Genomic DNA, 14133 nt, shown 5'->3' with positions numbered 1-14133 from the left:
GTGTTGGGGAGAGGGGGAGCTGGCTGCCGATGGGTGCTCCAGCCATGGGTCACCCTCGGAGTCAGCACCTATGGCTGGCTATATAAGAAAAAAACAAGTTTATTTTGCATTTAAAAATAACTGAGGTGTACCTACTGTCCTGCTTGAGCACAGGGGGCTGGGCTACATGGTTCCTTCTAGCCCTACATTTCTGACTATAATTTATGAAACACAGGAAGTACTATCTGCAGTTACTATTGAACTGATTTTGGTCACCATGTCCTTTAAGATTTTATAACTAGTAGATCTTATCCTCACACACCTAATTTTTATTCATAGATTGGAAAAGGAAAACAAGCTTTCCTGCTTTTTCAACTCCCAACTGGTTTCTTAACTTTGAATAAACTAATCATTAAAATGAACTAGTTGAATAAACTGAAAACAAACATTCTCATTGCAGAAGAGGCCACTGCTGTCAAAAGCTGGTTTAGCACATCAACAAAGTCTGCTTCCAGGTGTTTGGCCAGTCAGGAGAAAGCAAGGCAAGAATCGTGTATTGCTTAATACTGTCTTTTATCACGAAAACATTTGTAACTGGAGAGGAATGATAAAATAACTACCTTGCTCCTTACATCTATAACGAAAACATGAAGTGTACTTTAATGGGTTATATAGATTTATTTAATTACGTTAATTTGTAATGTTCTGGTCAGTTTTGCAATCTGAAAATATTAAGGTAAACAGCTATTTTTATATTGATTTTATATTGATTCTTGAAAATTACTGCGAATTACCTTGGTAGAAGGTAAGCAGTATTCTTACCACCTGCCTAAAAAGACTAATTTTTTGGATCATTATCCTAAAATTAAATGAAAGGTGGTAACTGGATGTCCTTTTTAATTAGTTAAACCTTTTTTGTGAATTAGTCTGTCTAAATTTTAAAGAAATGAACTATGAATGATCAGGCTTTACAGAGAGTTTTCTGCAGACAGAGGATAAAGATTTTTAAAAAAGTGTTCTCCATCCAAATTTTAAAATTATGTTTGTAATGTGATACTGAATTTCTAATTGTATCTGTTTGTGGGGAGTGAAGGCTCTTGAGTATTTCAGATCTTTTATGAATTGAGTTGTCTATCTCTCATTTGCTGATCAAGGAAAGTGCAGTACAGGAACTCCTCGCTTAACGTCGTCCCGGTTAACGTTGTTTCGTTCTTACGTTGCTGATCATTTAGGGAACATGCTTGTTTAAAGTTGTGCAATGCTCCCTTCTAATGTCATCTGGCAGCCGCCTGCTTTGTCCACTGCTTGCAGGAAGAGCAGCCCATTGCAGCTAGCTGGTGGGGGCTTGGAACCAGGGTGGACCGGCAGCCCCCCATCAGCTCCCCGCTCCCCTAAGTTCCCTATGCAGCCGCTGCCAGCAGGCTATCAATTGCCAGCAGTTCAGCTGTCCCTCCCCCCGCCCCCCCCGCTGTGTGCTGCTCCTGGGAGCCTCCTGCTTGCTGTCCAGGGGTGGGGGGGAGGAAGGGGAAGGGCAGGGGGGCTAATGTCAGAGTGTCCCCCTCCCCCTTGCACTCTGCTTACCCCTTTCTCCATATAGAGCAGGCTGGGGACATGGACAAAGACAGAGAGAGCTTGGGGCAGCAGCTGCTGTCAACTTCCTGATCCACTTAAAAATGAGATCAGCTTACTTAAAGGGGCAGTGCGCATCTCTCTCTCTCCTTCACACACAGGGTGTGTATCTGTCTCTTGTCTGCCATGCTTGCTGTGTCACTTCCCTCCATTCCTGCTGCCTTGTAGTGTGAGGCTACATTAACAACGTGTTAACCCTTGAGGGCTCAGCCAAAAGCTAGTTCATCATTTAGCAGTAAGGCATTCCCTAGAAAATATCCCACCCTCTTACACCCTCTGACTTCACCACCTCAACCAAGCTTCACAATCATCCTCGCTGTGTACAGTATTAAATTGTTAAACTTATACTGTGTGGGGAAATTGAATTTGCTTAACATCGTTTCACTTAAAGTTGCATTTTTCAGGAACGTAACTACAGCCTTAAGTAAGGAGTTCCTTATCTCATATTCTTGAATGTGCTTTATGATCTAGAGATACAGAACACTGACTTTCTCCTTTTCATGAACTATTAGAAAACGAACCTATCCAACAGACTGTTTTCAAACCAGAAAGGAAGGCTTTATTTTATTTATATACAAAAGCCTGTGATTTTTCAACTATATTTTATATAAATTTATTAGCAAAATGTTTGTGCAGAATTTGCACATGCCACAAAAATTACTTGAGAAACAAATATTTAGCTATAATTATTGGTAGATTATATACAATTATGTACAAATCTTTTCATTTTTTAAAAATGTCCTGTTCCCAGAAAACCTCTACTTGGAAAAATGCAAGCTGGTTTGGAACTTTTTTTTGAGACAAGTATTCTGAACTTATTTTTTAGAAAATGATACAATTGTAAGATTTGACTTATAAGCAAAAAATATTTTATACCCTAACAGGATGGATAAAAATAAATTATTTTAAAAATATGATTTTTTAAAAATATAAATTAAATACAAGGTTTTTAATAAAAATATTTATCATAATTTCAAATTTAATTTTAATGTATGTTGACGCCTACAATTAACATGATAGATTAAAATCATTTACATTAAATACAAAATGAATGATTATGCTGTACATGTTTAGCCCCTTAAACTTCCAACAAAAACAAAAATTAATTTAGATATAAAAATTAACATTTCTCTTGAAATATTTGCTTTTAGAATGTTACACTGAATTGCTTTAATCAGTAGTCCCCAAACTGTGGGGTACCCTTCTTGGGGGGGATAGAAGTACATGGGGGCGGGGGGGCACGTGGCAGGGCCTGGGCCAGCCCTCATGGGGCTTAGTGAGGGAGTACCACCAAGCCCTACTCTACCCCCAGCCCAGCCCTACCCTCATTCCCTCTCTACCCCCATCCTGTTCTGCCCCCAGCTTCGCTGTCAGCCCAAGCTCCTCTGCTGTGGAAGCTTTGGCTGTGCAATAATGGGATGTGTGTGTGTGTGGACAGATTCCCTTACTGATAAGGGGGGGCGGGACAGGAAAAGTTTGGCACCATTGGCAAAAACGGTAGTGAGCGCACACATCAACTCTCTTTATAATTGTTACTACAATGGAACCTTTAAACATGTTTTATCAAAATTAAAAAAAAGCGTACAGTATCTTCAGACTATATGGTTAGACTAACTATTATTCAACTACAGTACAGAGTCAGGGCACAAACACAAGCAGTAATGTGCATCCTCCACTAAAGCCTACTTTAAAGTATCTCATTTGAAGGTCCAGATGAATGGCAAATGGCCATTCTCACTGGGTATAAGTTCTGTGCTCACCTACATCCGTGCAATACCATTAAAATGAATGGAGTTGCACACATATAACTGATTGGAGAATCTGGCTCCATGAATTGGGCAACAGAGGTTAATACACAATAACGCAGAAACTGTGGTATTTGTTGTCATTTTAAAGTACATTGTTCAATTTGTTCTAGGAGTTGGTTAAATTGCACTCAAAATTAATGCTGGTTTCTTTACTCTTTAGAATCATAGAATATCAGGGTTGGAAGGGACCTCAGGAGGTCATCTAGTCCAACTCCCTGCTCAAAGCAGGACCAATCCCCAACTAAATCATCCCAGCCAGGGCTTTGTCAAGCCTGACCTTGAAAACCTCTAAGGAAGAAGTTTCCACCACCTCCCTAGGTAACCCATTCCAGTGCTTCACCACGCTCCTAGTGAAATAGTTTTTCCTAACATCCAACCTAAACCTCTACCACTGCAACTTGAGACCATTACTCCTTGTTCTGTCATCTGGTATCACTGAGAACAGTGTAGATCCATCCTCTTTGGAACCCCCCTTCAGGTAGTTGAAAGCAGCTGTCAAATCCCCCCTCATTCTTCTCTTCCACAGACTAAACATTCCCAGTTCCCTCAGCCTCTCCTCATAAGTCATGTGCTCCAGCCCCCTAATCATTTTTGTTGCCCTCCGCTGGACTCTTTCCAATTTTTCCACATCCTTCTTGTAGCGTGGGGCCCAAAACTGGACACAGTACTCAGATGAGGCCTCACCAATGTCAAATAGAGGGGAAAGATCACGTCCCTCGATCTGCTGGCAATGCCCCTACTTATACAGCCCAAAATGCCGTTAACCTTCCTGACAACAAGGGCACACTGTTGACTCATATCCCAGCTTCTCATCCACTGTAACCCCTAGGTCCTTTTCTGCAGAACTGCTGCCTAGCCATTCGGTCCCTAGTCTATAGCAGTGCATGGGATTCCTCCGTCCTAAGTGAAGGACTCTGCACTTGTCCTTGTTGAACCTCACCAGATTTCTTTAGCCCCAATCCTCTAATTTGTCTAGGTCCTCTGTATCCTATCCCTACCCTCCAGCGTATCTACCACTCCTCCCAGTTTAGTGTCATCTGCAGACTTGCTGAGGGTGCAGTCCACGCCATCCTCCAGATCATAAATAAGGATATTGAACAAAACCAGCCCCAGGACCGACCTTTGGGGCACTCTGCTTGATACCGGCTGCCAACAAGACATGGAGCCATTGATCACTACCCCTTGAGCCCGACAATCTAGCCGGCTTTCTATCCTGATGATGATGATGATTATTTTGTATGTGATAGAATACGTTTAGTTTAAATATATCACATCTGTAATACTATGCTGCCGTCTCAGACATGGAAGAAACAGTTTCAAGTCACAGGGTCAACAGCAGAGCAGAGCTACATACAGCTTTCCCAGTATAGCTGAACTCCTAGTATGTGGAAAACAAATGATTTTATTCATAAAACAGTAACTTTTATCCAGTATAAGGGGAAAAAAATCCTCACCTGAGAGATGTTCCATTGAGCTTGTTGATTTTGTTGCATGCCATATTTATTTTGTGCAGTAACCATTTGTCCCACCATTCCTCCTTGGGGTCCAACGACATTTTGAGGAAGTCCCATCACACCAGTTTGTGTAGTGCCAGTGAAACCATTGGGCATTCCCATGCCCACCATCATACCTGTGTTCTGTCCTATGACAGGCACTGATTGTCCCATCATATTTCCCATCATTCCAGCAGCTGCAGGCACAGGTACTCCCATAGGTGGAAAACCTTGAAAATGAGTTGATGGTTGTGTGGTAAATGGCATGGAAGAAGATCCCATGAACATACCTGCATTTTGGAAGGAGGGGGGGGGGGGGGGGGGAGAAGGAACAGAAAGGAAGAAAAATAATTTTTACTGATTTTTTTTTCCCTAATGTTTGAACCACTAAATGCCAGTTTTAGAAGATAATTTGTAGAGCTGATTCTGTCCACACTATTGTACACAAAATCAGTGTCTGGCAAAACTGAGAAAGTGATAAGAAAGAGTGGTGTAACAACAAAAAATGGCACAATAAGTAACAGTTTAACTGCCAAAGCTGAGTTCTGCAGCCTCAGAGCCAAATTTTTTTCTCATTTGCACCAGCACCTCTTATCTCAGTCACACTACTGAAAATTAGTGGATTCCCACCAGTTTAATGAGATCAAAACATGACTCTTTGTAATGATTTAGGTAGTCTGCTGTTCACATACTGAGGAATCTCATTGCATACCCAAGTAATGAATGATCATACAACAAAAGTAATATCAAATCATAAAAATTAGGATGATGATGATTTTGTATGTGATAGTTTATAATATGAGAACAGCTGTAACATCTAATAAAATAAAATCAGTCTGAATCCTGTACTACTTTTTCTTCTAGTCTTAATGCTTCATTCATTTTAACTTTTCAGCTGTGAAAATGGTAAGAACAAATAAATCCACTTGAATATACATAAGTAAGGACAAATGTGTTTAATTTTATGTTGACAGGAGATTATAACTACTATGTATTCTAAACACTGATTAAAAACTGAATTACTCTGGAAACAGATTTGAAAATTAATTACCTGGAGCATTTTGCTGCTGCATGGTCCCAGTGCCATACAGTGATAAGATGGAGTCTTTGGAGAGTTGTTTCTTTGCTGACTCTTCTGATTTTGTTGTTTGCTCAGTGAACAGATCAAGATCCCCAGATGCAGCAGATAAGGTGGCAGCTGTTGGTTTAGTGGAAGTGCTCTGGGAAATAAAGGTCAAAACAGACAGGCTTATTGAATGAAACTACCAGTGGAAATTATATCAGATTAAGAGCTATGCATTCTCATTCCTAAACTAAATTAAAAGCAATGTAGTTATTAAATTAGTTGTAAGTGAATCAGTATTTTAGAATGTGTAATATTACCACAAAGAAACCCAAATACTTGCCAATGTGTAGCATCTGCAAGGAGGACCAATTCAGGTTAACACAAGCAACAAAAATGACCGTGAGTGAATTTGTGCTTATATACATTGGTTACACAACTCTTGCTGTTTCTAAATTTTCCATCTGTGGATAGCATACTTCATAAAATGAAATTAAATGATGAAAAATCATTAAGAAACCAAGAAGGACGTTACAATTTCACATTTTTCATTAATCCTCTTAGAGAGGAAATTAGATAGGAACTAAAACAAAAGCTTTTCACAGTGTTGGAAGACATTACCTTGTCTACAAATAGCTTCTTTACTCTAAGGCGTGGTCTACACTGGGTGGGAGAGGGGGGGCATTGATCTAAGATACTCAACTTCAGCTACGAGAATAGCATAGCTGAAGTCAACGTATCTTAGATCGACTTAGAATCACTTACTTCGCGTCCTCGCGGCACGGGATCGACAGCGGCCGCTCCCGCCTCTCACCGTGGTGGAGTTCTGGAGTCGACGGCAGAGCGATCGGGGATCGATTTATTGTGTCTACACTAGACGCAATAAATTGATCCCTGATAGATCGATCACTACCCGCCAATGCAGCGGGTAGTGTAGATATGGCCTAAGAATATTGTGCAATAGAATTTTACGCTAAATTATAAGTAACGTATCTTCTCTGAAATATGTTGCCTGTGAATTGTTGCTTGATATTTTCATATCTGGAAAACTGACTTTTGGACAGTTAAGATGCCATCACTAAGCAAATAAACACTATCTCGAGTTTCATAAGCCTCTAGTCTACCTTCAGTCTTTCTCAGCCTTATTACTTTTTAATTAATGCTTTATAAACAAATTACATGAAGATGGCTTCCAGGTTCTACTATTCTGTTACTGATACACAAATAATATGGTTCCTTGCCTCTGGTATCTGAATAGACAACATATTGTCTTTATACAACATAATCCTCTACCAGAATGAAATGATAATTTTACCAGTGGGAATTCACTATTGAGTTTGACTGTGCAGGCATGAAAAGAGACACCAGACAACAATATATACTTAAAATAAGGCCATAGCTAACTTTAAAACAGCCATTTAGTATTTGCAAGGGTTAAATCCCCTCCTCAGCTATCTGCCTCATACCTGGCCAATATGGGCTCCCAGTAGTGGAGTATACACCAGTTGTAAGCCCGATAATCCATCAAAGAGTGAACTAACCAGTTACACTCCTCAAGGATCAGGGGGATGGATCTGCAGACAAATTCCCCTGCCATTTTTACCTCACGTTAAGGATAGGGGAACAGACAAAAGGAAGTTCAGGATGGGCAAATCCTAGGCTTAAGATAATTGCACCCTCCCCCTGCTAAATATACCAAGCCCCAAGGCTGCCCATAACAAGGCTGTCAACCTGCCAGCTGGGACTTACAAATGTCTATGTCCATATTTAGGGTGACCGCATATTTCCTGATGCTGAATACGGAACACCTGGTAAAATTATTCGCATTCAAGCAAGTTCAACAGCAATCAGTCAGAACTATGCAGAACAAACGTTCAAATTAACACCAAGTTGATTGGGCCCCTGTTAAAAAGAAATACTGTGTAGTTGGATTATTTTTATTTACCTTCTTTCAGGCTTTTGGGTTCACACGGGGAGATGTAACATACACACACACTCCTGTACACCTCTCACACAGGGGGCATGATCGACCTATCCGACCTCCATGCCTGGCTGGGCCCCCAGGACTGACCTGCATCTCACAGTACCTGGCGCTGTGTCTTCCTGATGCAACATGGGAGGCACGCAGGATCACATGCCCGCCTCCCCCCCCCGGATTTCTGCCAGAGTTCACACCAGAATGTGGCCAGCAGCAGCCTTTCAGCACTGTGCGGGAGAGAAGGAACAGGATCTGCTTCCAGGAGCGGGGTGCGGGTGTGGGGAAGGGTTGACCTCGCTCCTGTCCTTGTAGAGCTCATCTCTTCCCTCCCCCTTCCCTGTGGCTGGAAGCAGCTTGTCCCTTTCTGCCCACACAGTGTCGAAAGACAGCTAACACCTCCAGGCTGCTGGTGGCCATGGGCATAACCCAGCTGCCTCTGGCTACAGCACAGGCAGGAAGGGATTAAGCCCAAAGGATGCATTGTGCACCAGGGCCCAGGGAACCTGACTGCAGGGGCTTCAGCGAACCCAGCCTGAAAGTGGCTCAGCAGGGGAGGGTGCCTACGGGATGGAGCAGCCCCACACTCCCTAGGGACAGGACCGGGGGTCGGTGGGCGGTGCCACAGGTGAACAGGGTCCTAAGCCCATGTCTGGGGGGCTGTTGTGGAGCCTGCAGGGTCAGGGCACGAATACGCTGGAAATCACCAACCTTGCACACCCACACCCATAATTGGCCATCGGACCCCCCACTCACCACTGGTGTGGGGGTGGCTGGCGAGCAGGGACCTGGCCAGCAGCAGGAACTGCCAGTACTGATGGGGGGTGGTTGGAGACAGAAAATACGGGACAATTTGCCCATTTTTAAGAAGCTGGGACACCTGCAGGAGGGCTTAAATATGGGACTCTCTCTTTAAATACGGGATGTCTGGTCACCCTATCCATATTGGATTCCAGAAAAGGTTGCAACAAACATTCAGTGTAACACTACAGATGACCAGATCACTTGATTACTGAATATGTGGCAAAAAGCCACATGGTATGAGCCCAGTTTTGTATTACAGGAAAAATGCCTTCCTAATTCCAAAATCTCAGCATTCCAGGAAGTCTGGCAAAAACTAAATCAGATCACAACAAACCAGAGAGAGGGAGGACAGATGGCAGCAAACTGAGGCCTAGGCAAACCTCCAAAACCTGGAAGGAAAAGGAAGCCCAAGACCAATCAGGATTCCAGCATTTCTACAACAGTCAATCAAGGGCAGAGGAGAGGGTCACCACATCCGGTTTCCCTACACCATGAGGAAGCCAAAGGGACAGGAAGGAAGACAAGACCACAACTAAGAGAGTAGTGGGGAGGAGACAAGGACCTGCATCATCCCCTGCAACTAGGTCAAACCTGCACCCTAGCTAGCAAGGTGTGTACGTACTTACAGTAATAGCTTGCTTTCATCCAGGTTAATATACAAAGTGTTTACTCTTACTTACTACAGACATCAATTTTTTTTAAATGTGGATCAGATTAAAAATTAACATGTCTGATAAGGTCTAGAAAACATTCCACTTTCAGTACGTGACTATTGTTTGTAAGGAAAGCATGGGCTCTCTTTTAGGAAACATCAAATTATAAACTATTAAAATTATTTACATTTAGGTAACACTCCTTTCATTTTAAACAATATTTTGTTCTATGCAGATTATATAGAAATAGAAAGTCTTAATTCTATTGTTATGCAACTTCATGGTCCACTTATTGGTGGGTTAGCATAAGTAGGCAGAGTCCTGGAAGAATTAGAGGCCTGGGTATACAGTAGCAGCTCCCCTCTTGCTGCAGGTGCCACTGTACAGAACAGTTACATTTTCTTCCGGCGGCAGAAAATGAAGACATACCCCTCAACTTCTCACTGTTATTTCCTGAGACAAGGGTCCTTTCTTGGCAGAAGGGTGTGCCAAAAAATACCCACTCTCGCAGCAACACAGCAAATTGAACTAGTGTGTGAGGTTGATTAATTTCTGTTATAGTTATGTTGTCAGGAAGTTATTTGACTTGATCTGGGGGAATTGATGGGTCTGTTTATTCAGTGAATTTAAAAAAAAAGTTTTTCAGCGGTGCTCAAAGTGTTGGATGAGCACTCTCATTGTAGCTTGTAAAAAAATCGAAGTAAAGAAATAAATATTTAATGAGGGGGTTTGCAATATTTACTAATAAGGCCTTGATTTATGCTTAGTGTCAGTCAGAAGGCCACAATTAAAATTTCAATGCTGTGGTTTGGTCGTAAATCTAAATTACTTCCCCCCCTTAAAGTTGCTACTTATGTTTTAGAAAAGCTAGTCCATTAACGTACGTACTTAAAAATTAAATAAAAAAACGGACATCACTAACACACACACGCATGTATGCAAAGAAACGAGAGCTTTAAAATGCTATCATTTTAAAGGCTAGCTGAAAAAAATGTTACCTGACAAGATTGAGCCCTGGTCTACACTAGAAACTTATGTCGGTATAACAAAGTCGCTCAGAGGTGTGGAAAATCCACGCCCCAGAGCAACGCAGTTATAGCGACCAAACTCCCAGTGTAGGAAGCACTATATGATGGGAGGGCTTTTCCTGTCAGAGCTACCGCCATTAACTACGCCAACGAGAGAAGCTCTGTAAGGGATTGTCTACTCTTACAGTGGGTTGATTTAGCAGGTCTAGTGAAGACCCGCTAAATTGACTGCAGATCGCTCTCCTGTCGACTCCAGTACTCCACTGGAACGAGAAGCATAAGGTAAGTCAACAGAAGAGTTTCTCCCATCGACCCAGCACAGTGTAGACACTGCAGTAAGTCGATATCTTCAATATCTTCATTATCTGGATGATGGTGTGAATTGCACCCTCAGCAAGTTTGCAGATGACAAACTGGGAGGAGTGGTAGATACGCTGGAAGGTAGGGATAGGATACAGAGGGACCTAGACAAATTAGAGGATTGGGCGAAAAGAAATTAACGTAGCTGGAATTGCGTAACTTCGGTCGACTTAACCCTGTAATGTAGACTTGCCCTAAGTGTAGACAAGCCCTAGGAATACAGAATGGCCTATGTCTCCTGCAACAGTTTGATGACATCCATATTGGCTGAATAATATGTGCAGTATTATAGCCATATGGTATACCTTTAAGCAATACTGTACACAGTAATTCCTAAGCAAACAGTGCACAGAAAAACTAACTTTCTCTGCAGGTGGCTCAGTGACTGCACTGAAGAGATGTGCTGTGATATATTAATATATTTGAATATTATGTACATTGTATAAGCAACTTTCACTCTGTATATATTTATAAATCAAAATTTATTTCTCGTTTATGTTGTTAATGGTTTACACATTTGGCCAGTCAAAGAAGAATAATACAAAGGTGAAGTGATGTTTATTGGGACCTGGGCCAGGAATGCAGCTGATGAGGCTTGTGCTCTTGTGGCAGGAGCCGAGAGAGCCGGGGCTGGGACCTTGGCCAGCTCATAACATGTGCAGATGCAGGCTGTGATCCAGGAAGATATTCTTTGAGATGAAACCGGGAGTCCTTTCATCTGGTCTGCCACCACCACGAATAGCTGATTCAATTTCCTGAACGGCTTTGTTCGCTCAATGTAGAATGCTAGCGCCTGCCGAACATCCAATGAATGCAGCCTCTGCTCTTGGGTACCAGCGTGACACTTAGGATAGAAGACAGGCAGAAAGATGTCTTGGCTAGTGTGGAATTGTGACACTATCTTGGGAAGGAAGGCTGGGTGAGGCCTGAGCTGCACCGTGTCCTTGTGGAAGACCGTGTAGGGTGGGTCGGAGGTTAGGGCCTTTAACTCGGACACCTGCCTGGCTGATGTGATGGCAACCAGGAAGGCATTTTCCAAGACAAATAGAGCAGGGAGCAAGTTGCCAGCAGTTCAAAAGGGGGACCTGTTAGTCTGGAGAGGACCAGGTTAAGGTCCCATGCAGGAACAGGCTGTCTAATCTGTGGATATAAATGTCCCAGGCTCTTGAGGAAGCGTCCTACTATGGGGTTAGCGAATCCGGAGCATCTAAACACTCCCGGATCGACGGCTGAAATAACAGCGAGGTGCACCTTGATGGATGATGCTTCCAGGCCTTGTTGTTTGAGATGTAGAAGGTACTCCAGGATGAGATGTATAGGCGCCTGGAGTGGCAGTGTGTGATTCTGGGCACACCAGCTAGTGAACTTTTTCCCCTTAGCTAGATAAATGGTCCTGGTGGATGGTTTCCTGCTGCCGAATAGAACCTCCCTTACCGGTTCTGAGTACAGGAGCTCCATTGGGTTTAACCATGAAACTTCCAGGCTGTGAGATGGAGGGACTCGAAGACTGGGTAGTGAAGGCAACTGGGATTCTGAGTGATCAGATCGGGGTGGAGAGGTAACAGATCGGGGCGTCCACTGACAACTCCAGAAGCATGGTGTACCAGTGTTGTCAGGGCCATGCCGTGCCGGAGAAGGGGAGTGTCACCCTGCCAGTGCCAGAGAAGTCTGGAGGGAGCCCGATGCCGGGAAGCGGTGCCATGGTGATGTGATCACCTCATCATGGTCAGCTTGCCTCTAGACAGTGCCAAACTTGTTGGTACCAGAGGCTTATCTCTTAGCACCGGGGGCTGTGGAGCAGTCATCTCAATTAAGTCTCTGGCAGCGCCAAAGGTGTCTGAGGTGGAGAGTAGCTCTAACCTCTCCACTTGGCACTGCCCTTCTGGGGAGTCGCTGCGCGCTGCACTCAACAGTCCCTTCTCGGACACCAAAGTCGATGGCGCCAACGCATGCTGCCTAGGCTCCAAGTGTTCCTTTCTGGGGTGCGCCGGTGCATCATCTGCTGGTCATGCGGCTTTTGGTACCGGTAAGCACCCGCTGTTGGCTTTCCTATTCCTCGTGTGGCACCGGGCCGTTGCCTCCGCTTGCGGTGGCGGGGAGCACCAGTGCCGAGGGTCTCTCGCACTAGAGTCCTTCCGATGCCTGAGCACTCTGTACGGACGCACTCAGTGCCGGGTCCTGGAGGTCTGCAGCAGGCTGAGTGCGGAGAGCAGATTCCATAAGCAGTTGCTTGAGGCAGAAATCTCGCTCCTTCTTTGTCCTTGGGTGGGAAGCCCTGGAGATTTTGCACCTTTCTGACTGCTGCACCTCCCCCAAACACCTTGGGCAAGAGTTGTGGGGTCACTAATGGGCATAGGCTTGCTACAGGTTTCACAGAGTTTAAAGGCTTGGGCTCGCGGCGTGCCCCGGAGCCCAAGGAGGGGTAAGGGACTGGGGAGAAACCCCACTCCCAAACCTATTTAGACTATACAACTATCTACTATACACTAAAGAAATACGACTAACAAGAACTACAACTACACTAACTAAGGAGAGAAGGCTAAGGAAGACACTTGCAGAACAAGTGATCGCAGTTCCAACAACCATCATGGGCGGTAAGAAGGAACTGTAGGGGGATCGGGTCAGCAGGATCATATATTGAGCGCCATAAACGTGCCATTCCAGGGGGCTCCACAGCTTACCCGATGGGAGTTGCTAGGGAAAAAACTCTCCGACAACTGTGCACGCGGCACGCACATACCTGATTGGAATCGACGTGAACAAGCACTCGAAGAAGAACATAGGCTACATTCAGAGGACAAGAGGTCTACTTTGTAGTGACTTTAGAATGTGTGCCCTAAGACCAAGGACTACCTTGCAGTTTTCTTTATATAACAGATTCAGCCTTTCTACCAAGAAGTTACTGTCCCTGGTTGAATGTGGGGGTGTTATTCACAGGCTGGATTGCCCAACTTGATCATTTGTCAGCTTCTGTCCACCTCAATAATAAGATGGCCTCCTTGTAAAGTGCCAATGACTTCATTCCTACTCCTTTATTCACAGGTCACTGATGTGGTGATGTCAACGACGTTTACTACATGTGTGTTATGCAGTTGCATAGACCTGTTGCTGACATGGGGTGGGGGCGGCGCACAACCCTGGAACAGCTGAAGCGAACCCCCACACCAGGGAAAGCAGTGGCGCCTCCAAGTGGCTTTCAGCTGTTTCTCTGCTCCTGCATCTGCCTCTCCCTGCCTGCCGCAGCTCACCAGTTCAGTTGCTCTGCAGCGAGGGGTCCTGGCTGCACCATGTGACTGAGCAATTTTGGGAGGTTGGCATGTGACCCCACATACCGCATCCCC

General features: G+C 44.1%; 1 protein-coding gene across 2 annotated transcripts in view; it reads right to left on the bottom strand.

Annotated features, from left to right (window-relative positions):
• Window positions 1–14133, bottom strand: part of SMAP1 (small ArfGAP 1) — a 240703-nt gene that overhangs the window by 3174 nt on the left and 223396 nt on the right. For both annotated transcript variants that reach the window (XM_007070547.4, XM_037894289.2), the window contains 2 exons: window positions 5961–6129; window positions 4871–5199 (listed from right to left, as the gene is read on the bottom strand). In XM_007070547.4, the coding sequence (XP_007070609.3) occupies window positions 4871–5199; window positions 5961–6129 (498 nt within the window). The remainder of the gene's footprint in view (window positions 1–4870; window positions 5200–5960; window positions 6130–14133) is intronic.

The sequence above is a fragment of the Chelonia mydas genome, chromosome 3 (genome assembly GCF_015237465.2).
Source record: "Chelonia mydas isolate rCheMyd1 chromosome 3, rCheMyd1.pri.v2, whole genome shotgun sequence".
NCBI lineage: Eukaryota > Metazoa > Chordata > Testudines > Cheloniidae > Chelonia > Chelonia mydas.
The sequence above is the reverse complement of the archived record's forward strand: the minus strand, read 5'-3'. Positions and strand labels throughout refer to the sequence as shown.